The 27218-nt window shown below is 37.1% G+C and overlaps 2 protein-coding genes across 2 annotated transcripts in view; one reads left to right on the top strand and one right to left on the bottom strand.

The window, feature by feature from the left end:
* Window positions 1–3409: 3409 nt before the first annotated feature.
* LOC134669543 (uncharacterized) overlaps window positions 3410–27218 on the top strand; it is a 31816-nt gene continuing 8007 nt past the window's right edge. Inside the window, exons 1-5 of the mRNA XM_063527150.1 lie at window positions 3410–3720; window positions 6439–6623; window positions 18975–19189; window positions 22835–22989; window positions 24139–24427. Coding sequence (XP_063383220.1) covers window positions 3601–3720; window positions 6439–6623; window positions 18975–19189; window positions 22835–22989; window positions 24139–24427 — 964 coding nt within the window. The 5' untranslated portion in view covers window positions 3410–3600. The remainder of the gene's footprint in view (window positions 3721–6438; window positions 6624–18974; window positions 19190–22834; window positions 22990–24138; window positions 24428–27218) is intronic.
* LOC134669240 (uncharacterized) lies at window positions 8438–9334 on the bottom strand. Its single transcript, XM_063526752.1, has 2 exons — window positions 9245–9334; window positions 8438–8846 (listed from the first exon to the last, which is right to left on the bottom strand). The coding sequence occupies exons 1-2, from the start codon at window positions 9293–9295 to the stop codon at window positions 8469–8471; spliced, it is 429 nt and encodes a 142-aa protein (XP_063382822.1). The 5' UTR covers window positions 9296–9334; the 3' UTR covers window positions 8438–8468.

Raw genomic sequence — 27218 nt, 5'->3', positions numbered from 1 at the left:
TGGGTGATGTCCACGTCCATTTTTTTGTCTTCTTTTTCTTGAAGAAACTGTTTAAAATACTAAGTTTATTTTCTAATGCAAAATTGACTAGTCTTTCTCCGTTACTACTTCTTTGGCCATATCCATGTTTTCCTATTATTTGTTCTTCCCCTTTTCTTCTTCTTTCGTTCCTCCCCCATTCTTATAAACGACTTACCAACAAAAATTAAGTTCTCGACTTGTCTGTTATATATTTGCTGATAATTTAAAATTAGTTCTCCCGATTAACGATCCCAATGATCCCACGTTACTTCAGCTTGATATAGAAGTAACCTGTAGCTGGGCATCAAAAAATAGCCTTACCCCAAACAAAGACAAATGCTCGGTAATGACATATGCCCGAGTTCGCCAGCCCATAACCTACCAATATACTCTTCAGAGCAAACCTACGAAGCGAACCAATGAAATTAAAGACCTGGGTGTCTCGTTTGATGCCCAACTAACATTTAATCCCCACATAGTTGACATAGTCAACGTTAGTAACGAGGCTAGAAGATGTGTGGGATTCATCATCGGCAAGCTAAACCATTTACCAACACGCCATTACCATCTTATATAACGCTTACGTGATTAGCAAGCTGGAGACGAATGCCATCATCTGGAGCCCCCATGAGCAACAATATATGCTGCTATTGGAAAGAGTGCAAAAGTCATTTATGCGATTTCTATATAAGAAAATATACGCCTTAAGAGCCAATTCAAATTACCGATGCTGCCCATTATACTGGTCACTGAGTGATACGAGCCCTAAGGCGAGGAATAGCAGCCTTGGCTTAAAATTAAAGCATTCCGCCTCTAAGATACGATCGGCTGATTTACATTAAGAAGCGATATTTTTGTTTCTGCCACTCGTAATCTGGCCGGGCATTATGCAAACTGTTTACCCGTGACTTGGTTCTAAACAATGTTTACGGACAAACAGACGAATGTTTGTGGACCTTTGTGCATATCGAGTGCTTTGTGGCGATTCAGCGAGGTTTTTGCTCGAGCAAAGCAAAAAGCTCCTGGATTATTTAAAGAGCAATGTTTTATTTAAACATGTAGGATTGTAGGTTTGCATGCTAAATCGATTCTGTCCGGAACATGCTGCAAACAGAGCAAACAAAACAATGTTTTTAATAACGCTTTTTTTCCATGTCCCATTATATTGGCTCCCATTATATTATCATGTTAAAGGTGAAAGGTGACGTTCGAAGGTCAACTGCAGTTTCATTACTGAGGGCCTACCACGAAAATCGAAATTCGTAAATTGCGGGACTCTTCCTTTTTTACTCCAATGAAGGCGTAATTAGAGCGACAGAGAATGATGCCCGCAATTGGCGAACTTAGATTTTCTCGGTTGTTGCATTATTGCCGCCGCTGTAAGTATCTGTGAAATTCCTTGTGAAAATGAGTGACGGAATGAACGTCATAATCGCGGCATTAATGCGGCGGTGAATGTCACTCACTTTATCAAGGGAACTGAAAGATACAGAGGGGCTACCGCGAAAACAGAAATTCGCAAATTGCGGGGATCTTTCTCTTTTACTCCAATGAAGGCGTAATTAGAGTGACAGAGAAAAATGCCCGAATTTGCGAACTTCGATTTTCGCGGTTATAGCCCAGAGGCGGTCAGGCGGCAAACACGATGCCGCAACAGTATACCTACCTGTCTATTCTAATCTGGTAGAGTTAGACCAAGAAAAATCTGCAGAGATTTTGATAGCCCATGCAGTGCAAGTGTAGTTTTAAACGTCAAACTTCTACTAAATTATTACGTATAAGTAAACACTTGCACTACATGGGCTATCAAAATCGCTGCAGACTTTTCTTGGTCTAACTCTAGTATCTACCAAGTATATTCGGCATCGGCAATGATTAGGTAAGTGTGTTTTTAAAACGCTGCCGAAATTTACTTAAGTATTTAAGTACCTATCAGCCTATCACCGAAAAACTATTGGTTTCCGTATACCTACTACTACCGTCCTACTTCCTACTTCAGTTAAAAAAAAAAACAACGATACGAGCCAGGAATTTGATCCCTCGATCTCATCCCAAATATCACGCGATCCGCGATCTGCCCATTTCTTGGTATTTAAAAGATTTGTAGCTTTTCACAAACGTCTATTTGAAGGAAAACCAGTATCGGAAACGTAATCTACAATTGGAGTCCACTGGGAAATACGAATTATTTAAGGATTTCCGGATCGGGCTCGCGCCAGGGATCACTCTGAATTTAGTTTGTTCAACCAACCGTATTATTACGTCCCCAATGAGGAATAGCGACAATTTAAATACAGGGGTAGGGTGCATTGGGATAAATGCGAAGGCGGGGTAATTTCGAAACTGGCAAATATCTACTAAACTAGAAACACTTTCTACTGTAGCAACAGTAGGGCTACCGCCAATACCGAAAATCGTCAATTGCGGGGATTTTTCTCTGTCACTCTAATTACGCCTTCATTGGAGTAAAAGAGAAAGATCCCCGCAATTTGCGAATTTCGGTTTTCGCGGTAGCCGCTCAGTACGCAAGATGCCATGTAAGCGTTGCAGCGGCGTAAGTGTTGCTAAAGTATGAACTGTTTCTAGTTTAGTAGATATTTGCTAGTTTCGGAATTACCCCGCCTTCGCATTTATCCCAATGCACCCTATAAACATTTATTATTAAGGTAGGTAGGTATCCATTTACTCCTTCAATGTATTGGATAATAATGTTGTATTATTTAGAATAATGTATCTAGATAAAATTATGTTTAAGTTTTTCAGATCTTTGAGTAATATCCAATAACAGTTTGATTATCTATTCATATTTTTTAGGCATTTAAATTATGATATAAATATATATGATATAGATAAATACAATAAAAATAGTTTAACAGAAAATTAAACTTGGTCAAGCAGATCTTGTCAGTAGAAAAAGGCGGCTGAAAAATGTAGGCGCGAAGGGAAATCGTCTCATAGAAAATTTGAATTTCGCGCCTTTTTCTACTGACAAGATTTGCTTGACCATCTTAGCTATGTCTACATACATACATACTATGTCTACGTACATTACTTAATATGTGCTCAGCCAGCCTATGAGCCCGCTCGTCGTAGCAACTGGCAAAAATGTGAACTATTAAGTAAGTACCTACTTATACATATTGCCTGGCCCTGGCCCTGGCGAGACTATCGCGCACATAGCCATTCTATATTAGTTTCTATATACATACAATACTTTTATACAGTTATTTATTTAAAATCATAACTGAACTGAAGTATGCATAGAATGAAACGCGGCGTGTATTATTATCATTACTCAACAGATGGCGCGCAAATCAACCCTAATTCATGAGCAATAGACCAATCAGAAACCGCTAAGTGTCCTGTCGCGTGACGTCATTAATTCCACGTTGGAAGTTGTTCCCCCAAATGTCATTCTCAGTTTTGTGTATAAAATAATGTTTGTGATGCAAAATGCAATAATGTTGTCAAATAATGCTTTACGCCGCGATAATTGTGTTACATGAGTCAAAGAACCATGATCTGAACATAAATTCCGTTTAATTATGATGACCTTAAAGTGCGAATACATTGATAAAAATGACTGAAGTTAACGATGATTTCACCGGATTAATGGAATATTTCACGACAGATGATCAAGAATTGAACAAAGTGGATGTTAAAAGTGTTAATATGGATGACTTTCAGCAAAATTACATTGTAAGTTATAGGTTAAGCTTATTTTTATCTACGAGACACGGCGTATGTTGCAATCTGCGAAGTTGATAACATATCAAGAGTAGGTTGGATACGGCAATGAGACAATTTTTAGCGAATGATACGAGCAAACGCGAGCGATCGAGAGGCGCGGTGAAGTAATAGTGATCGTCTAGCGCACCTCGCTTGACGGCTTTCGTGGCTACACTTTTACCGTTATACTTACGTTCATTTCATTCGGGGCTCGGTCGCGACCCGCTCGACTGCTCAAACCCAACTCACCCCAACTTATCTAATTAGCGTAATTAACAATCGTCTAATTACTAATAGGGTTTTCCTCGATTTTGTTATTGTTCATGTTAGTTGCTCAGTGCGTGTGAGTCCGCGGCGCGAACCGGCGTTTTTACGTAAACAAGTTGCCAGCTAGGCACCATGCGGTTATCACTGCCATATGCCATCTAAATAACCAGCAGTGCACATAATTTTACTGTCGCTACAACAAGTTACGGACACAAGTGAATGTTGTGTGTTCTTACAACAGTTCTTTCGCAGTGATAGGACCATTTTTGGGACTTTTTTCTGTTATAAGTGACCGAAGTTGTAGTTTTGATGTTGTAATATTGTGAAGTGTTCAAAATGGATAAGAAACTGGACCTATTGTCCTTGTTAGAGGTAACATATAGTTTGATATCTTAAACTAATCTCCATAATCAACTTGTTATCCACTATTTTTCCTTTTTGTTTTTGTAGGTAGCTACTTGGGTATAATTAAGGCAAGCTTTATACTAGATCTCTTTTATTATGTTAAGATAAGATATAAACGGGGAAGCCAACAAACACATGTAGATAGCAATTAGTTACATAGTTATAACCTCTCCGCCACATTTACACCTTTCTCTTCAGACTTTCAGAAGTCTAGAAAATGAAAGTGGTCATAAAAAGTTGCCACAATCTCCGAAAGGTTTCAGTTTGCAATTACACTCATACACAAATAAATGTATTTTTGTATAAAGAAGAATCATTCTAAAATACTTTTATTGAACTTGTATAAAACCAGTAAAGTTCTTTTCTTTTCTTTTCTTATTGAACTTGTATAAAACCAGTAAGATTCCATTTAACTGACAGGCAAGATATAGAAAGTTAATCTTCAGTTACTGCCAGTTTTGAGTTAACTTTAACTGCATGCATATAGAATATGTAGATCCAATTAAACTTAAGATTTTAAGGCACTTACCACACTTGTACCTATACCTACATTTTAAATGATACCCAATATGCATTTATGTGACTGACTAAGTATAGCATGTCAGTGGCATCATGGCATGTCTCACAACATTTCTATCAAACTGTGTTACTGTTGTCCCCAGACTGACTAGGCAGAATAACAATCATAAAAAGTTGAATAAACAGGAAAGTCTATTCAGTAAACTGGTTTTCCTAGAATTCATTTAACTCTGATTCCTACAAAATCCCAGCATTAGGTAACAGGGAAATGTTATCTAAATATAAACATTTAGAGTGGAATACCCGAGGCTCAGATAAGATTCTTCATATTTAACACACTTATCTTCCAAGAACTACCTAACAAATAAGCAAAAAACATTCTGCTATCATAATGCTTTGCCCTCATATTGAAAAAAGACAGTATTGTCCTTATGTAACTAGCCTTTCCTGTATTATACAAACCAAATATACACACTCCATAAGTAAATACATTTATTTACATATATCCCAGGGATTTCCCAGTCCCAGGAAAACATTATCAGCTGGTTCAAAATACCAGCTGATTTCATAACTGACCTAATTTTTATAGTTGATAAACTCTAACCTGGACTGGACTTTAAACCCTAAGTCAAGCTACTCAAGGTTCATTTTGCTTAAGCAAAAATGTTAAGACTTAGGTCCTTAGTAAATAGAAGTTAAGATGAATCACGCACGCCATTATGTTTTTGCTACCTATGTTTTTTTAAGTTCACTCAACAAGTCTTTGCCCTTTGTTTGGCAACAGAATCCAAATTATAAAATGCTTTTAAGTACCGTTATGAAGGCATATTTGGAAACCGTGAGGCTACTATGGGAGTAAAAAGATATATGACTATCCGATTAGGAATAAAATGTACAAAATTATAAAGTTTATAATGCAAATACCTACAATGTATTTTGTATTTGAACGGCCTAATGGGTAGTGGCGTAGCTAGGGGGGGGGGGGGGGTGCAGCGCATGAAAGTGATATAGTAAATCCTGAGCTATTTAACATAAATTACAATTACTCTATTTAAATATATTTTACAATTTTGATTGAATTTTGGGGTGACACCGACAATTTCCGCACCGGGTGCCACCCATGCTAGCTACGTCACTGTGGGTTATCATTATGGTATGATTATATGAACTTAAAATTACCTATTCTCAAAATACCAACTAGACATAGTATACTTCACTACTAGTTTATGAGACTCTGTAACCAAATCTTAACTTCTTAACTTTGATTCATTATAGTTAAGGTTCCAAGTCAAGTTCCAACAATAATCCTCCTAATCCTCATATACTGAGACCATTAGGAAACCTGTAGTGTATTGGTTTTTACAACAAATATTAACATTTGCGTGTATAAACTGTTCAGTTAAATTATTTGTCAATGCCCTTTTCAACCAGCATTCTTTTTGTAGGTAATAGATCCTTATCACATACCAATTTTCTAATTAGAGTATGTACTTCCAGACGGACTCGTGGCAGAGTCCAGATGATCTCCTGGAGAACATCTTCTCTCTGGAGCAGGGGTCCCTCAACTTCCTTGAGGAGTCCTTGCCGGACTTCAACTTGGACCCCGACAGTGTGGCCCAGTCCTCCGGAGCTGTTAGCAGCTCGTGTTCAGATAGTGGGCTTTCCAGTGATCCCGCTGAGTTGTAAGTACTAGTTTATAATGTTTTATTTTGGAACTTTAATAAACACAAACGTCAAAAAGATGGTTAAGGGTCATTCACGGGCAAACGAATTTTTAATTTAATCCACGTTTATGAATAACGCCTTAAGAATTTTGAGTCCTCAACTATAATACTCCAATTAGAAACGTTTTTATTAATTACTGTGTAGAATAAGCCTATTTTTAAAGTCCATTCACAACTCTGTCTAGATATATATGTACATTGATGGAGCTATGTGCATTTTAAGATTGGTTTAATAGTTTATTTTGAATATACATGAAATAGGTTCTAATTTAAACTGAAATCACTGCGACCATCAACGGAAAATGTATTTACTGATAAGAATGATATCACCACGAGAACTCGACATAACACCATCGTCGAAACTGTTAACTGACCTTTCCTGAACCTTGATGCAACGTGATAAGGTCCACTAGTGATCAGTTACAAGTTGTTGTTTGTGACTATGAGAGTAAGGCATCATGAGTCATGGCAAACGGAACACTTAGACAGCATTTTAGCATGCGTAATGTCGGACATTCCTGTTGAAATACCGGAACTCGAGATGTTTTGAGCAGGGACCGAATACCGTAATCCACCTATTTCATACAAATGGAACACTATACCGCCATTTAATTCATTTATTTAAACTGAATTGCACCATACAAGTATATATACGAATTTATTTAACAAACATTCGGTAGTTGCTAGTGAAACTGCCTATGAAATGAAACGGGTGGTCCTGGGTTTAAATACCAGTAAGGGCATTTGCATGATAATGCAATATCTTCGTCTAGTCAACACATCATACAATAACGTCAATAACAAATCTTATTGAGCTTACTGTTACATTTATTATTAAGCTTACTGTTACTATGAGTGCTTTATTGATTTTGCCACGTTGAAACTTGCAGCGTGGCAGATCCAACGTGGCAAATCGACCCGCAACGAGAACCACTCTTTCGTCATCTTTGTCCGTGACGCATGCGGGGCGCCCTTTCTACAGGGCTGGAGGCCAATGCAACTTAATGTTTCATCTTGATCTATTATTGATATGTTATTGAGCCTACTGTTACTGTGGGTGCTTTATTGATTTTGCCACGTTGAAACTTGCAGCGTTTTATATTTTAAATAAAAAAAACTGTTTTAAGTGTATATAGGTTTTGATAGGACCATGCTTAAAAACATGGAGACATACCTAAACTGAAATTGGAACCCCAATTCACGCATTTTTACTTAATTATGCATCTGTTCAACTTGTTTTAAAATCTCGAATAACTTTGGTAAATAATGTAAAACTTGTTTCCTTTTTAGTAAGTTGTTATGTTAGAGTGTTGTGGACCTGGACTTACGATTCATCTATTGTTAGATAGGTAAATGTAAATTGTAAAGAACATCAATGTGACGGTAGATCGTAAACAAAAAGCATTGTTTGTGTCAGTAAAACACTTTAATGCAGTTTATTCGCTTTATAGCTAAAGCTTTCCTATTACAAAGAACAGAAGCAGCTATTAGGTACACTACTAACTGACGAAGTTGCTGGCAGATGAGTACGAGTATTATAAATGAAAAGGTTTAGATAGTAGCTTGAGCAGTTCGCTATAATTGTTTCATTTAATAAATATACATATACTGTACTAGTCCAGTAAAGTAACCATAACGGCCAATCTTCTTTTAAATGTTGTCTTCTTTTGATGTTAATATTTTGCCTGCTTCGATATTCAAATAATAGTGACACCTGAACGAAGATATTTACGTGAGCTTTGGACCATTAGTTAGGAGCCTATGGTCTATAGTTGTGTGGTTTTACGGTAATGTCATCGTGATCTAACCGTTAAACGGGGTAATATATAGACATATTTCGGGTTCTTTACATTCACTGGTTCCATCGTTCTTCTTTCCTTCTTTCGCGTCAACGTTCTTCTTTCCTTCTTTCACGCCGTTCTTCTTTCCTTCTCTCACATCAACGTCCACTTCCACGTTATCCTGCTCGATTATGTCACATACGAGAAGTCTTATCAGTTTATCAATAATGACATCGTTGGTTAGCTTGGGGGTGCTAGGGGGTTGGGAAGGCGCGCTGGGCGGGCGGGGAGGACATGGCTTGATAATTGCTGGTATGATGAACTGACCTGGGGTGGGGGACTGCAGACGCCCATTTTGCTGGTTGCCGTAGCCGCATCTCCCGGAAAATTTGGTATACACCTGAAATAGTCAAAATGTATGCGCCAAATACAGATTTCACCAACCGATTGTCAACAAAAGACACCGATTGTCAGTTAAGAGTTTTGCTGTTACTAAGTACCTAGCGGGAGTGTACACGTTATACAAGTTTCTAAAGGATCGGTTACTCGCATGAGGCAACGGTAACATCTTACCACTAGGCGCATCGTATGTTTGTTTGCCACCAACGAGGTATAAAAAGATACAATATCTTTCACAAAGCGAGTAAGTTGGACTTATAAAGTTCGTTTTCTAAATTATCTCCACTTTAAAACCATTAAGTCATTTTTTCACGCTTTTCAGATATTATTGCAAACAAATAAATACTTTTTGAACATTAAATTTGCTAATTAAAATCTTATTTAGAAAGCAATAAATACCTCAGATATGAGTAAAAGCGATGCCAATAACTGCACTTTGTGTGACACCATTTTGATATCGGTTTGACCTAATAAAGGCCTTTCACCGCTTTATATACCTACCCAAATGATTTCAAAATGAAAGTCAGATACTGCTACTGGTGTTGTAACAAGGTAGGTACCTATAGGTTAGGTTTTGTTTTGAGCACGTAGTGTTTTCTTTCTGGGAGAGATATGAATGTGCCGGCAACAGATAATGTTTGAGCAAGCCTACGCAAGGCATTTCAATGCCCAGTTCTCTTTGTATTTCTATTTATTTACCAGTAGCCAGTATAACCACAGAATAAATAATAGTCTAGGTACAGAAGACTCACTCTCTAACAAAACGCGTCTGTTACGATCAGGACAGATATGGCCGCTAGGTGGCGACAGCGCCACGCGTGGCTTATGGCAAACCCCAAAATTGGGGTCGAACGGATGTACTTTTAGCTACCTGTAGCAAAGCGACGAAATCGCGGAGTGAGACATGCCTGGTATAACCTTATTATTATTGTTATTGAGACCCTGTTGTGTCCCACTGCTGGGCAAAGCCCCCCCCCCCCCCCCGTTTTTTCCTTTCCTCCCGGTTTTGAGCATACTTCGGCCATTCTTTTAAAAAGGATTCTAGCTCGTCTCCTAGGGCCCGAAGTACATGAAGTACGTATTAGGCAAGCGTGGAAAATATAGCCATCTGGAAGAGTGCATACGACCAGCAATGAAAAGATAAAGTATATTAGGTAAATAGATTGTAAAACCTGTAACTATTATGGAAGATATTAATTACTTAATTACGATTTGTTAATAAGGAAATGACAATAACTCGTTTAGACCGTAATCATTAATGTAGTGATGTATTTAAATAACTCATTAAGTTATTCTGGTCATTACCTAATAACCCCACCACTTACATTGTTATTCAACATTTAAATTACGGATTCTTACCTTATAATAAACAATACTGGCATTGAACTCAATTAACTAATTCTTCCTTAAAATTAAATATTAGGGGACATCTTACACAAATCAACCTAGCCCCAAACTAAGCAAAGCTTGTACTATGGGTGCTAGGCCGCGATATACATACTTATACATATATGTAGATATACATATATATACTAATATATACATAGAAAAACACCTCCGAATCAGAATTTTTATTAACGATTGAAAGAATTTTCTTAATTTTCAATCATTACTAAACATGAATAATAGAAACTGTAAGAAGTTATTCATTAAAATTGATATTTTCGTTAGCGGTCCGGTTGTTAATTGGTTAAAGGCCAAACCACATCACATGTGCATGTAAGCAGTGTAGGCTATGCAGCACGATGCCCGCTTGCTGTGTTGACATGCACGTGCGTGCGCATGCCGGTTGTAGCGTTTGGAATTTTAATCAGCAACTTATGCGATTACAAGCAATCGGATAGGGTCGGTGCTCTGTAGATTTTTTTTTCGTAAATCAACCACTTGCAAGTCTGATGCATGTCTTACTTAGCCCAATTTTCTAGGCCTGCATTCCCGATGGCTTGATCACGTACACTGGAAAACAACCGCGCTGTGATAGGCATCTTGTGTGCATTGGCTTTAATCGCAGGTACAGTACCTGCTAAGCCAATCAGCGGTATCTCAAATAAAAATTGAATGCAAACATATACCTTACATTCTTTATCTGAAAATTCAATTTTCAACGTCATTTGTTTTTGAGATGCCGCTATTCGGCTTAGGAGGGCAACTGGGCTTTACCGGTGAGTAACAGGCGGTTAGAAATTAATGTGTTCTGTGGTTGGAAACCAACAAGACTTGTTTCGAAATCACCAAATTTTGTTTGTACTATGTGCCTAGTAAACATATGTCGTTCACCCGTGTAATATGCGGACGTTAACATTCTAATCAGGAGCCTAAACTAGGACATGACCATGCATTACAGCAGCAATGACGTTTGCCGCTTCTAAATACTATCTGTTATACCAGTTTGAAACTTGTTACAATTCAATAAAGTCGCTTTTCGTTTGACCTTTTATCGGAGACATAAGAAATATCAATACATATTAACACTTATTACATATAATTTTAAACCGTATTAGAATGTAATAAAGTTGGTATTGATTTGACAAACTTGAGCTTTTGGTAGATGCAGCGAAAGTACAGTTCTAAAGAATGTAGAATGTGCCAATGAAAATAGTTAGCACGAAGCACTTTAACAATTATCATCTTTTTTGTATATATTTTCTGAAAATTTTATATTTCATTGCATGTAGGTTTTCCTTTTATGAACTATAAAGTTTAAGGAAAACATGTAACATATTCCAACTGTCATTGTAGCAATTATTAAAACAAATGTGACTAGATTTATAACGCGAATGAATAGTGTGCATAATTTGGGACAGATTTTTGACACGTCTATCATAAATATTAATACCTACCTAGGTATGCTTATGCCTAAAGTTCAACACTTGGCAGAAGTCATCCTACAGTCCAGTATATGGGGATTTTAAATTGTGCCAATAATCTGTTTAAACTGTATTTAATGACACAGACCCTTGTGAGCGGTGCCGCGAGTACATTTAGGGTCGGTTGCACCAAACTGTTCGTAGTGTTCGTATCGTTAAAGAATTCGCTAAATTTTTATGTATGAAAAGTTTCATAGTGGCGCGCCGGGCCGCGCCGGCTGACGTTGATCAGTCTGTCAAATGCGGTTGGTGCAACTGGCCCTAAGTAGTCTAAAAACCGGGCAAGTGCGAGTCGGACTCGCGCACGAAGGGTTCCGTACCATAATGCAAAAAAAAAAACAAAAAAAAAGCAAAAAAAAAACGGGCACCCATCCAAGTACTGACCACTCCCGACGTTGCTTAACTTTGGTTAAAAATCACGTTTGTTGTATGGGAGCCCCATTTAAATCTTTATTTTATTCTGTTTTTAGTATTTGTTGTTATAGCGGCAACAGAAATACATCATCTGTGAAAATTTCAACTGTCTAGCTATCACGGTTCGTGGGATACAGCCTGGTGACAGAGGGACCGACGGACGGTAACGGTAATAGGGTCCCGTTTTACCCTTTGGGTACGGAACCCTAAAAAGCTAAACTAGGTCTATTATAGAGTACAATGCAATATTTTAGTATCTTGGATATATTGGTAAAAACAGCAAACACAGTAAGGTTATACAATGCGTCATTACATTGTAAACATCTACTGTAGTTGCAAAAAAACGGACTATTTGCACAAACAACGATACATACTATGTAATTACATAGTTAATTACATTTTATCTTCTTAGTAACACATGGAAATCGTTTTTCTGTTACATAGTGTAAATAAACTATGTAATTTTTAGTGTTCCGTACAAAACTTTGTGTACGGAACACTTATTAATTATTAAGAGCTGGGAACATTTAAAAATTTGTATGATGTCTATTTTTCGCACCTTTTTACAATAATCATAAAATTTATTATTAATATACATCAAATTATGCAAATTATTTTCCATAGTTTTAATATCCAGAGAGGAAAATAGGGCCTATGTTTGTATGAAGAAGCAGCCGTCCCCTTTCCTCATAAGTACATACATACATACTTACATAATGTGAGTCTCGAGTGCATTGCGTATATTGCGTGCAAGTTTTCTATCCATTATCAGGCCTAGTGATAGTGGGGTCACCACGTGTTCATTTGCGCACGTCTTTCATTTTATATAAACATTGGGAAATCAAAGAAACTGCTACATAGTAGTAACCACGGGTACGATACGCGGCCTTTTCATATGTAATATAACCGATTATTACATATCTACCTACTTATAGCAACCTACGCACGTATGTATGCTCTGACTGCATTGTCGCCATAACATTCAAATTGTACTTGACGCAAACTAATTGGTAAAAAACGCAAGTGAAAGATTTATTTAAGCGTACTAGTATAAATATATTTAGTGTATAGGATCTAAAATCTACATTAAAATTACAGTACAGTTAATAAAGCCGTACAGTTAATAATACTGCAGTGAATGATATATTACCCGTAACAGCTAGTTTGTTTCCGCCGATAATGTTACAACTATGATAATTGTACATACCTAAGACTTTGTATTTGAAAACAATGCCGTCAATCAATAAGTAAAATTTTAATATTTCATTGAATGTACTTCTTAATGTCATCTGCATACTAGTTGAAAGGATACAATAACTAAGCCATCGCGAGCACGGACTACTGGCCGAAGGGTGTGATATTTCGGCGGTTCCGTGGGAATCAGAATCCCTGCTGTCACGAAAATGATTTTTTTGCATTTAAGATTTTTATTATTGTATGTTAGTTTGTAAGGTATGTATCTATGGGCCTTCCTTAATAAATGCTTTGATTGGTTGATTGATATACTCGTACATACTTACTCGTATGACCCTTACTGACTTGCGATAATTCGTCAACTTTTTGACTGATACTATTTTTGTCGGCCAATTATTTTCTCTGTCGCAAAGTACTTGCCCTTTCCACCTCGGTGTCCTTTGCCTCATGGTTAAAGAAATCCGTGAGGCCGCCAGACCTGTTTTGAGCTCGTAAAACCGAAACTTATTCTAACTTTTCAAATTTGCTTACTTCCATTTTGGTAACTCAAAGAGACGTTATTTGTGAAGTCGTCGAGTCCATAACCTTCAAAGGGCTTATTTGGAAAAGTTTTTTCCAACTTTTGCTCTGAGTTTTTTGATTGATGACTAATGACTATCAATGGTCATGTTTACAATATAATATATGTGCGTTGATTGTCAGTCAGGCAGCCGAAAATGAGACGACAGTAGGGATATGCGCTGGGAACTACTAAATTCATAAGGTGGTAACCTTTTCTTATGGCATGGCTTTGCCGTATGCAGCTAAAAACTAAGAGAATATAGTCCATACCACAAGGCTTTTTATTGACGACAGGAATCTGTAGTACGTCAATTTCTGTTATTAACTTACTACCTACTTGCTTTCTACACAACGATAATTATGTAAAGCGATGATAAGCTAATGCTTATGCTTGGATAACTCCAAGGTGAACAATAAATGTTAATACCTAATATTATGGCACAGTTAGGTCCAATAATACTGCAGTGAATGATATTCCTATGCAGAATGTCAGATGCAATTGCATGAATTGAATTCCCCTGCACCGAAGTGCGTCCTCCTCCACCGTGCCATAATGCACAATAGAAACTGGACCTTAAGTGCCTTAGAGATTATTGGACGCATCCAACTATACTTCGTTTTTTTTAGCATTAGAAATTAGGTAAACAATCTTGATGTGTCTTTTAATTGAAAAACACATTTTAATAGTAGTTTATGTGACTGCTACATAATGAAAGGCATTAAAATACGAGTGTGGGTTTATGAAACGAATGAAATGAGTTTCATAATAGTATCACACGAGTGTTTTAATGCCTAATTATGTACAGTTACATACACTGCTTTATCTACACACATATTATAAACTTTCTATGATATATTCACTAACTTCATATTACAGCCGACTTTGCTGTCTGGCGGAACTCGCGGATATGAGATGGCGTCTCCGAAATATCTTTATCGCACATTTTACACGAAACTTTTGTTATAGTTCCTTTAAAAACAACGAAATAAATTATTTTTTACTTATAAACTATAGCTGGTCAAGCAAATCTTGTCAGTAAAAAAAGGCGCGAAATTCAAATTTTCTATGAGACAATATCCCATCGCGCCTACATTTTTCAAATTTGCCGCCTTTTTCTACTGACAAGATCTGCTTGACCAAGTATAATTAAAAGATAAACTGTACCTCAAATGGCGGCAAATGAAAACTTTTTTGACGCACGTCACGCATCCGTAGTTTTTTTTTTTTAATTCAGAGACAAACTAGAGTCGGGCTCGATTACCATATCGTCCGATACCAACTTACATGCGAGATTTGTCAATATTGTATGCAATTGTCATTTGATTTCGAATAAAACGTCATCTCAACTGATATTAGAATAGGGGTCAAATCAAATTGCTTTTATTTTCAGAGATGTTCGAAATTTGAAATGCATTACCAAATCGATTTTGATATAGTAATGAAGCTATTACCACATTTTCACAGATAAGAAATTTGCTGTAACAAAACAGTTTATCGTAATATGGGCCATTATTTACGAATTTTGAAGGCATCATAGACAGTTTATGATATGTGTGTAGATAAAAATAAGTTACGGCAAATATGTAACAATTATGAATCTAATACGATCATTTATATCCTTCTGCTTTCATAAGTAATAGTTTTAAATTTTTCAAAGCGTTTTTCAATTAAAAGACATGTCAAGATCGCTTACCTTCTTGCAAGTTCTTTCTAATGCTAAAACAAACGAACTATAGGACGTAGTCTAGATCAATGGTTCAGCTGCGACCCATCTAACAAAAACTGCCATTTTTGAAACCCAACTCTTGGCCGTTTTATAAGGTGTATAAAAATTATTGGCAACGCTCAAATTTCCTAGTAATTTCAGGGCCCACTTAATATTCGCTCGCAACCCACCGATGGGTCTCTTTTAATGTGTTCACATATTGTATAATTTTATATAATGGAAAGTTAAGAACATTGGTGATACTGATACAGATACCCACAATTCTGATACTCCCGAAAACTACGTGGAAGTAGATTTTGGACGATGTGAGTAGAAACTAGAAAGTTTCTCTACTATTTTTGTAGCGAATTTTGTATTATATGCAAAAAAACTTTTGCAAATCAAGAACATTCTTCTAAGAACTTGGGAGTTTACATAATAAACGTTGTTTTACATAAAATGTCGGCAGTTGCAGTTTCCTGAGCACAATTGTTATTTGTAATTGATTGTGACATTCTTCCTTTCATTTGTAACATTTACTCGTATTGTTTAGGTACGTTCTTAATAGACGACACGGTGTATGTTTATAGAGCCCCTTTTTTAATTTTGATGTTTAAGTTTTCAGTGACTGACTATTGATTTTTTTTCTCTTTTAACCGCACTCGACACACCTTCTCGTTATTAATTGCACTCTACCTATGTCACAGTGATTTTACGGCGGTTTAAGATGCTTGTCGTCTCTTTTAGGAAGATTGCTTTAACAATTTATTTATTTTTTATTTTTTAGGCATCATTGACCCCATGAAGTTCTCGAGGTATCGAGAAACACGGTGTTAGATAATTTATTCCGAGAACCGGCGTAACCACGTGTCTGCGTTGCGTAGTTTTAATGTCAATAGCTCCATCTGGGGGCTCCGCCGTGCCCTCACCAAGGAGAACTCAAAACAAGTTTTCTCGGCGCACATTCGAATTATAAAAATCACATGTTGATCCTCTCTGTCCCTCATCCATATGAAAAGATTAGCCAATAGCCAAGCCTAATAGTAGCATATAGCGCTGGATTTCAATATTTTCAATGGAGATTTAGATATAGCGCGCAAGACAACTACGAATGTTAAATCAAGTTAAGATTTTTAAGTTCAAACGCGTCTCCCGAACTCCAAGCATGCCACGACTCTCGGCCCGATAGAATGGTTAACAAGATAACGCTTTATCTTTGCCTATTTTTAACGAGGTTTCATATCAGTTGCATTGAAATGCAGCTACGAATTGAAAGGAATATTCCAACAACGTAAAACATTTATGATTTTATTCGATTGAATACTTAATTCGTTCGGGTTATGCTAGAGTAACGAGACGAATGCAATATAGAAGGTAGTACCTACCCTACCATGATACGTGACTTCGATAACTAGGTTATTAAGAACCCTATCAAAAAGCGTACAATTACATATATTCTAGTTTTTGTGAAAGCACCTGTTATTGGTCCAAAGGCACACAGTTTAAACTAAATGAGTGCAAGTATTTAATATACATTATATACCAGTAAAGCACAAAACTTTATAGCTTCATCGGAAAGGTAATAAGTCAAGGACGTCAAGAAACAATTATTTCCCAGAGTTCGCCTTATTTGCCTCAGAGCGGAACACCATTGAGACGCCCGCGAAGGCAATCCGCTTTTTGTCTTTCGACTTGTCAACTTTCTTTGAATGCTATTGTTGCGCTTTGTGCACCCCCTGTAGACAGGTCTAAATCTAAAGTGAGTTTGACTTTTAAAGATAAAAGCAGAGACGAGTACAATACTTAATTGTCTAACGAAATAAAAAAATATTAAGTATTACTTATCTTACCTCCCGAATGTCATACATTACCTAGACATTTGTGGTTAGTAAGTAATATTTACATACATGTGTGTTAGCCTGATAGGACACTTATGTATTGCTTACAACAAATTTAATGTTACTGATTTTGTAAGTTTATGTAAATGAGAATTTAGACTTACTCAATGTACAAACAATATCAAGTTCGTAGGTCATTCTCATTAGGTGTTCAATTATGTATCTACATTTAAGTTTACGTAATACTTATTTTCTCTTTAAACTTACGTTGTCGTCGATATCTTAGTGTTACTACGCCTTCTGACTTGTCTTATCTCGTTGGTAAGCCCCGACATTTTAATGCAAATATTTTTTACTTTTAGACCAATGAAGGTTGTGATTATGTCTAGAAGCTAGACTCTTTGCCTTATTTATTTCTATTCTTTTACGTAATCTCTTAGGTAATTTTCTTACAAATTATGTACCTATTTTCTTAGACTCCAAAGGAATCGTTATGTCTTACGTCACTTTATTTCACATTTTGTTGTTTTCTTTTAAGGGAATTGAATAGTAATAAGATACCTCAACTGTACCTACATAGTATGTACCATCACGCTCCGAGACTGTTACGCCATTTAGTCATAAATTGGTTGGTCAATACTTACGCTATAGAATTTCCAATTTAGTGAGCCCTAAATGGCATAACAATCCCGTGTGGTAACCGTACGTGATATAAGATGGTAACAAGAATAAACAGTATGTGCGGAAAGAGGAGACTAGTGGATGATTTTTAAATAGGACTTGTTTAAGTTCTAATCATTTCACACTGAGCTTCTTTCCATGCTATGGACATGACACTTTAAAGTCCATTGCATGCTGTGCATGCAATGGACTTTAAAGTGTCATTCTATGGAACTTGCTAAGTATGTATGCTTCTCGGGGCAGAGGTGTACGGTTGGAGCCGGTAAGGGCCTGTGCACAAATCACGCGAGGTTCGATAGGGGGAGGGGGAGTCACGAAAAAATCACGATAGATCACGTTGGGGGAGGGGGGATATAAAGAAACCTCACGTGTATTTTTCTACGGTGAACGAAACTAAGAAAAAATAACCTACCACATGAGTAGATACTTTTTCTCGGTTTCGTTAAGCATAAATCTTCACTCTGCACTTCAAAATAGCGAGTAAATTTAACGAAAATAGAAAAATAAACAAGATTTTCTATATACAATACTACTTAATATCTTAAAATTAGGTCGAAATAAAAAAATTCAAAAAAATAACTACACGTGAGGTTGTGTGGGGGGAGGGGCGGTAGCCAAAAACCTCACCAAATATCACCAAGGGGGAGGGGGGGTCAAAAAGTAGGGTACGTTCATAAGCGCATTGTAATATGCCTACTTGAATAAACTATTTTTTATCTTATCTTTGTAAACAAACCGCCATATTGAAATTGTCTCTGAATTTACTGGTGACTTTTGTTTACATAGTTAGCAAGTTCCATAGAATGACATTTTATATATACCTATAGTCATCCTTTATTCACTTATTAAAATGACCCTTTATTTCCAGCGACTTCGAACAGCAGCTCTCCCCGTTCCTGATCCAGAACTCCTGCGACGAGGACCTGACCTGCGCGGGCCTGGAGCCCACCAGCCCCGGCGCCGCCCAGGACGTGGTCATCCAGGACTGCAGCGAAGCCTCCAACTCCAACGACGCCTTCGACGTAATCAACTTCGAGCAAAACGTCGTGCCTGGCTTCATTAATAAAAATACATTCCAAAATGGTGAGTCCAGAGCTAAATGGTCTAGGTCAGCGGTCGGCAACCTTTTAGCAGCCAATGGCCACATAGTTAACGAAGTTGACGCGGGCCGCACGTATCATTTGTGACTTTAGCAGACATTGTCGTATGTCAATATTACATAAAAAAATAGCCAGGGAGGCTCAGAGAGGTTCGCGGGCCGCATGCGGCCCCTGTTACCGTCTAGCTGAACGTTTAAACAGGTGGCGGAGATAGTGAAATACTTGAATTTCAATACGTAGGTAATTCAGTATAATGATGCTCAAAATTTTCATTTGTGCAATCAACATTAGTTTCATTTGTTATTTGTCTTGTTCGTGTTTGGTTTAACTCGGTTACAACATAACGAATGAGCCAGAACGAAATTACAATGTGTCACTAACAAGATTGATCCGTAGTTGGTCTTAAATAAATGAAATTAAATTCTTAATTTAAGTAATTCGGTCCACTAACGTTTTTCTCGAACAACGAACAAAATTGATAATTTCATCGACAAAGCATCGATAGCTTTTAGTTTTAGCACTCAAAAGCAATTCGTTTTTTTCCTACGATTGAAAATCAAAGAAATATTCGCTCGTGGACGGAATAGACCCTATGACGGAATTAGCCACATTTACCTTACCCTTATTTTTTTCTATACCGGGTGTGGCCTGTAACACGAGCAAACAATTAAAACATAGATTGTTCTCCTCAAATGGTAACACTTTTGTTCAACAACTTTTAAAAATTATGAAGTATTTAGACCCCCTATTTTACATACAAAATAAATATTATCTTCAATGGACGCCATCGCCACGCCATATCATTGTGATTGACGTTGCTTGTCACGCCTTAAACATAACAAAATTCGCCATACATTGCGTCTTAGAATTAACTTTAAAGTGTATTAAAAATCAAACCACACTTAATTTTAAAAGTCACTAAACAAATGTTGGTCTGTATGAGGAGTACAGCGTACGGTTTAATTTTTTGCTCATATTACAGGCCACACCCGGTATAAAACGTAACAGACTTGATATAATGATATAATAATAAACACCAAGCCAAGATTTACGTTAAAAGGTTTCTTAAAAGAGAAAATTAAAATGTAGATCCAGTGACTCTGTGAAAACACTAGCTACGAGTAGATGATTCAGAGTTGTGCAAATCTAATTAGTTTTCGTCACTAATCGGATTTGAAGACGACGCTAACCATGGCAACGTCTTTGATAAACCAGCGTTCAGATTTAAATAGTTTACTTTACGTCTCCTGTTTCTGTGTTAGCAAAATATATTGTCAGTGTTGTTTTTGAATGCAAATGTTTGAGTATTTATACCGTTTTAGATTACGTAACATAACATCCTAACAAATTTTATAAAAATAATAATTAATCAAATATTATACAAACAGGTCCTAAAGGCGATGCCGCCATTTTTTTCGAAAGAAGAAACTAAACAAGAATTTAATTTATTCTACAACAGGTTCTATAAGTATGCGATAACTATAGGTATAATAACTTCTGATGTCGAGACCATTTTCGACGCCCAAAAGAAATTATTTTTAATGAATACTGGATTCAATTCAAATTACTTAGAAATAGAAAAAAAAACCGTACGCAATTCAATTTTAAAAACATTTTTCGCGGAACTGATTTATATTTGATTTACATCTAAGAAATACGAGTAGATAATGTAGTAAATTACTTTTAATTAAAGTAATATCTATAATTTCTGTACAACATATAACCTTGAATATATGTATTAAATGTATGATTCATATGAACCACTTGATTAAACATAGTCTCCAATGTTATTCTGTTTGTGTTAATTCGGATGATGATAAAATGATAATGTATTGCGGTATCATGATAACAATACCTTAACAGAGACAGACTATGCCTAGTTAAGAATGTTAAGATATTGATAACGATGAAACTACGCCATTAAGGAAATAAATAATAGGATAATTCAATAACACGATCAACACGTGGTTTTTTTACGTATCCAATATGACTAGAGTTGGGAGTGATTTTTAGGGTTCCGTGTACCCAAAGGGTAAAACGGGACCTTATTACATCCGTCTGTCACGGTTGAAATTTTCACGGATGACGTATTTCTGTTGCCGCTATAACAATAAATACTAAAAACAGAATAAAATAAAGATTCAAGTGCGGCTCCCATACAACAAACGTGATTTTTGACCGAAGTTAAGCAACGTCGGGTGGGGTCAGTACTTGGATGGGTGACCGTTTTTATTTGCCTTTTTTTGCATTATGGTACGGAACCCTTCGTGCGCGAGTCCGACTCGCACTTGCCCGGTTTTTTTTTCTTAATATGTATAAGAGAAACGGTACACGGTGGTGAAACGTGACCAATAGGTATCAAGCAATAAGAAAAATGTATAGATAAATAGGCACAATAAAATATTAAGTAAGTGATATGGTCCGTCCTTTTATAGATATGTCAAAGAAAAGGAAATAATTCTAAGATGATTAAATGCGTTTTATCGTATATTTCCGTTAAGTTTTTTGTTGTAACAATTGTTGAACACTTCTAAAACAAATAAAGCAAGCATTTCAATATGTCAATCATTAATCAATATTTTGAGCTAATTACAATCCGTCAATCCTTATATTATGTATACATACATATTAATGATTGACGTATTAAAATGCTTGTTTTATATGTTTGTTTTATTTGTTTTAGAAGTGTTCAACAATTCTTACAACAAGAAACTTAACGGAAATATACGATAAAATCGCAATTAATCATCTTAGAATGGTTTCCTTCACAAAAAAGTTACTGTTATATCTCGAACTGTAGTTAAACACGGCGAGCAACGTTCACCTTTCGCTCACGTCTCACGATTTGAATCACTTTCGCACCGACGGCTACTCAGTGGCGTAACTATAGGGTGGCAAAGCGAGGGATTTGACCGAGAGGCCGTGAGCATAGGCCTCCAATGGCCCCAATCGATGAATTTACCACGGAGTTGGTGTGGCCGTAGCCGGATCAAGGTCTAAAATAGAGTTTGACATGGCAGTGTCATGTATTCATAGAATTTTGACGATTTTTTTTACTTTTACATTGTCATGTCAAAGTCCTATCTTTGTCCGGCTCTACAGTTAGGGCTCATTAAACGGCGCGCGAACTCGCATGCGATTTTAGTAAATTTCAGTTACATTGCGGACCATCTACATCAATTCAGCCGATCGATCAAATAACGCAATGTAATGGAACTCGCATGCGAGTTCTCGCATCGTCTAAATCTAATACCTTTAAACTAGCCATTCTAGTTTATTTATTTATATATTTCGGGATCTCGAAAACGGCTCTAACGATTTCGATAAAATTTTTGCTATATGGGGGTTTTCGGGGGCGAAAAATCGATCTAGCTACGTCTTATCTCTGGGAAAAAGCGCATTTTAGAGTTTTTATGTTTTCCGAGCAAAGCTCGGTCTCCCAGATATTGAGCCGTTACGCAATTACCGTTATGTACAGTCAACGGTAAAAATATGGGTGTACAAATCATTTCAAAAATATGTCCCATAACTCTTATGTCAGTGAATTAAGAACTATGGGACATATTTTTGAGTAAGTTGTCTGCACCCATATTTTTACCGTTGACTGTAACGAAAAACCCGTGTCCAGACAAAGGCGGGAGGAAGCGGCGCCTCTCGCAGACGCCCCAGGCCGTGGTGCAGCCCAAGGTGCAGAAGCCCTCGATCAAGATCGCAGCCAATGTGAAGCCACAGCTGGTGGTCAAGTCCCAACCGCAGAAGCCTTTAAAAGTTGCCAATATACAGGTAAATTAATATATAAGAACAATGAAAATTGGTCATTTCTATATCCTAGCTAAATCTGGCCTGCATTTTTAGCGTAGAACTTGAAACTTACACTCATCATCATCATCTCAGCCATAAGACGTCCACTGCTGAACATAGGCCTCCCCCTTGGACCTCCATTCGTACCGGTTGGAAGCGACCCGCATCCAGCGTCTTCCGGCGGCCTTAACAAGGTCGTCTGTCCATCTTGTGGGTGGACGTCCTACGCTACGCTTGCTAGTCCGTGGTCTCCACTCGAGCACTTTTCGACCCCATCGGCCATCTTCTCTGCACGCAATGTGGCCTGCCCATTGCCACTTCAGCTTGCTAATCCGGTGGGCTATGTCGATGTAACTTGCACTCGTCATAAAAGATTTAACCTGATATTAGATTGAGCTGAAATTTAGCGCATTTACGTAACTGAGGTGGCAATGCAATGTTATGGTGTCGTAAAGACCGTTTGATAATGATTATAATGAAGACCGAAGGAGGCCAAGGAACTCTGTTATAAAACAATGCAGCATCTTCGATCAAACAGTATTGTCGGCGATAATGGCTGTTACACCTTGTTAAAACAATAATATTAACATCCTTCACGCAAACTTCCATTAATAATAAAACTTACATATTTAAAGTTTCACGATTTTTAAACATTTTTTTATTGTACAATTGGACTTAATCGCGTATTTCTGTTTTAAGATTTACCTCCGACGTTTCGAGGACGGCGTTGTCCCCGTGGTCTCGGAGAAGACTGGCTAAACTTGACATCAACATCTAGCCGCGCGAGTCTTCTCCGAGACCACGGGGACAACGTCGTCCTCGAAACCAGGGATGTTGCGCACATCCGCAACCGCGGAACTTCCGCATTATTTTCAACATTCGCATCCGCATAAAATCGATGCGGAGCGTATGTGGATGCGGATGTCGAACAAGTCGGTACAGGAACGTCTTAGCGGCGGCGTAAGTGCTAGGTAATTTCGTCATTACCTATAACGAAATCGTCTAGATCCAGAAGAATGTCAAAAAATCTGCATCCGCAACATCCCTGCTCGAAACGTCTGAGTTAAATCTTAAATACGCGATTAAGTCCCGTTGTGCAATATAATAGACACACTGTCTCTTCATCCTTAGGTCATCAACCCGCCACCAAAAGTGTACTGCAAACCCGTTGAAACCGTCGCCCCCCAGCGCAAGGTCATCCGCGTGGCCCCCATGGCGGGCAACCCCCGCTCCATCCTCCTCCCCGTCACCATCAAGGACATGAAGGACCTCAAGTCCATCAAGATCATCAACGCTGCGGACTTGAAGAACGCCTCCAACATTAAGTTGGCAGCGGCGAATCTTCTGTCTCAGAGCAAACGACAGGACTTCAAGGTCGAGTCTAGGAATGACTATGAATATGAGAATAATAATAACTGCGGTATGTGTGTTAATAATAGTACATTATTGTCGAGGCTCGGAAGTAGCTACTTGCAGGCTGAGGATTCGTTTTAAACGGACGACCTTGGGAGTCCGTTTAATTGAATCCGAAGCCAGCAATAGCCTTCCAGCCGAGTCATATATAGTGCTTTTCTCAAAAATGGCGCAAGAAATATAAATATCATGGAAATATTTTACAAAAGCAACGTTCTTACGTATATATTTTCACAGAAAAAAGCCCTTGCAGCCTTTTATTTTTTTAATAAAATAAATAGAAGTGTATTTTTCCGCCGAAAATACGCCAACCTATTTGAGACAGCTAAATAGTCGCGGTACTAATCATCTGTTTGGCTGTTTAATGGGCCTGTGCCTTCATTTGATATGGCCATTTCAACTTTTAAAAAGTTTGGAACTTGACATATAATGGAATTTGTATGCAACATTGCAGTCCCAAAATCAAGACTGCAATGTTTTAAACTGTAAATTTTTTTTTTTTACTTTTTAATTGACTGGCCATAAACTACGCGCTTTGCGACCTATTTTTTAGACTGCAAAGTCGACTTTGCCGTCCATTTTTGAGAAAATACCTTTACAGTACATATGTGGCTATTTAACCGAACTAGCGCGATAAATAGCACATTATACAACTGTATGTCGAAAATTTAAAGGGCCATATGTACTATAAAACGTTGTACGATACATGTGCGAATAGGTAATTCGCAACTCGTGTCGATTTAAACAGTCCCTTCGGTGGTGTTTCAATTTATCGCCACTCGTTTCGAATTTCCTTTTTTTCGCACTTGTATCGTAATATACTAATTCCCCTTTATTCATAAATCAAGGTTTTAGTTGAAAACGGTTTAATAATTAGACGTTTATGAATAGAAAGGCATACTTTTATCAAACTCTTGAGCAACGTTCCGGTTCTATTTCGAGTCGTTTTTTTTACTCGAATGAAGTACAGTCGCCATCAGATATATCGGAGCGGCCAAGGTGCTCACAAATATCTGAGCACGCCTCTATTGTCAAGGCGTTAGAGTGCTTGTTCAGATATTGTGAACACCTTGGCCGCTCCGATATATCTGATGGCGACTGTACACACGGGGTGTGCAAAAGGTTATATTATAACTGTGAAATTTACTCATTAATATCAATGTTGCCTACATTTCGAATACAAGGTAGTACAGTGCGTACCGTAGCTGTGGTAGTCTAGAAAATCAGTAACGCATTCGAGCAAAGAAAATCATAATTCAAACCTAAATTTAAAACCTGAACGTTGTTTTTTAGCTGGCAAATTTAGACCCCTGGGTGACAAAATCAAAGCTAATACACTTGTTTCATACAGTTACGATAATTTGCAAAAAATATCGATCGTGTTGCGTTCCGGCGCTCAGCTAGGACACTACAAAAAGTTAAACCGTTATAATTTTAAAGTGAAATTACTGTAACGAAAGTTGTATATGATTATGATCATTCTTATAGCATAGAACCTTGGTTGCGCGGAGTGCACTGACCCCGTTTTCGATTATTGGTGGCAATTGTCTTGATTTAGACGCGCGACATGTTTCAAATCGCTTTGATTTCATTGACTTAACACTTTAATAGACGTTATAAGTTTTAACGATGACGTTCTTGATTGTAGTTGTTGCTTTTAATTATTAAAAACATGTAATACTACGAGACGTATTATTTATAATAAATAAACCAGTACGAGGTGGAACTGTAACCATTTGCTACTAACAAACGATGTAACTCAGTCAATGAATCAATACTCGTACCTACACTGAGAGAAAAATCATTAGTAAACTGAACCAGAAATTAAAAAACAGTCCTGTACTGGGGGAAAGAATGAAGTTTAGTAATAATTATAGACGTTTCACTATTTCTGTAAAGTTTATTTATTTCTACAAACAGCTCAGTAATCCTAAATCTAATTTCAACAAGCAGATAATAGAAATTGCAAGAATTAATAGAAATTGCAAAAGTCAATTTGTTCCTATTAGTTGACTCTCCTTGTCCCCGGATTAAGTTTATTTTTGTAATTCTAAGTGTGTTTTTGTTATCCTTTTCTCTCAGTGTATTTCAAATAAAATTTTAGATTTGACATGACGAAAAATAATCTTACAAATCCTACTGAGTCATGCCAAAACACCTCAATCCTTCTACTGTACACAAAATAAACGAATTAGTACAGTTACAAGATTATTATAAGGCACTTCTCACATAGCACCCGTTAACTATGAGATCACGAATGTTTGAAGTAAAATGAACTTAGGAAAAAAATGACAATCGGCGATATTTCCTGCGTAAGGTCAATGCCACCTTCTATGCGTGTGTTTGACTGTTTGTGTGTGTGCGTGGCTAGAATACGTTTTAGGAAATGCTTGGTAAAGTGGTGTAAATGTTTTTTTGGGCGTTGTACCATAACCCATAGAACAGGTTTGGTTATGATAATTTTGCGTTTGTTATTTTATTTCTCCTTTCGTACGTTTAAAAAATACTTAGAATAACATGCCGGCAATGAAATTTAAATAAAAATCATATATCTTACTAAATAACAAAAAAAATCGTTAACTGTTTGCCCAACAATATTCGAAAAGACTCAAAGCACAACCTTTAAAAAAAAAACTCCCGCTTTAGGCCTTTTCTTACTTTCTGGCTTAACGAAGTCGTATTACGAAACCTTAATTTTTTTTTAATTTCCGACAATCTGTCGCTGCACCAATACTTTCCACCTTATTCATAAACGCGCCACAAACTTCAATTAGCTAATAATCGTTTGTCTTTCTCTG

Source organism: Cydia fagiglandana, chromosome 12 (assembly GCF_963556715.1).
Source record: "Cydia fagiglandana chromosome 12, ilCydFagi1.1, whole genome shotgun sequence".
Lineage (NCBI taxonomy): Eukaryota > Metazoa > Arthropoda > Insecta > Lepidoptera > Tortricidae > Cydia > Cydia fagiglandana.
The sequence above is the reverse complement of the archived record's forward strand: the minus strand, read 5'-3'. Positions and strand labels throughout refer to the sequence as shown.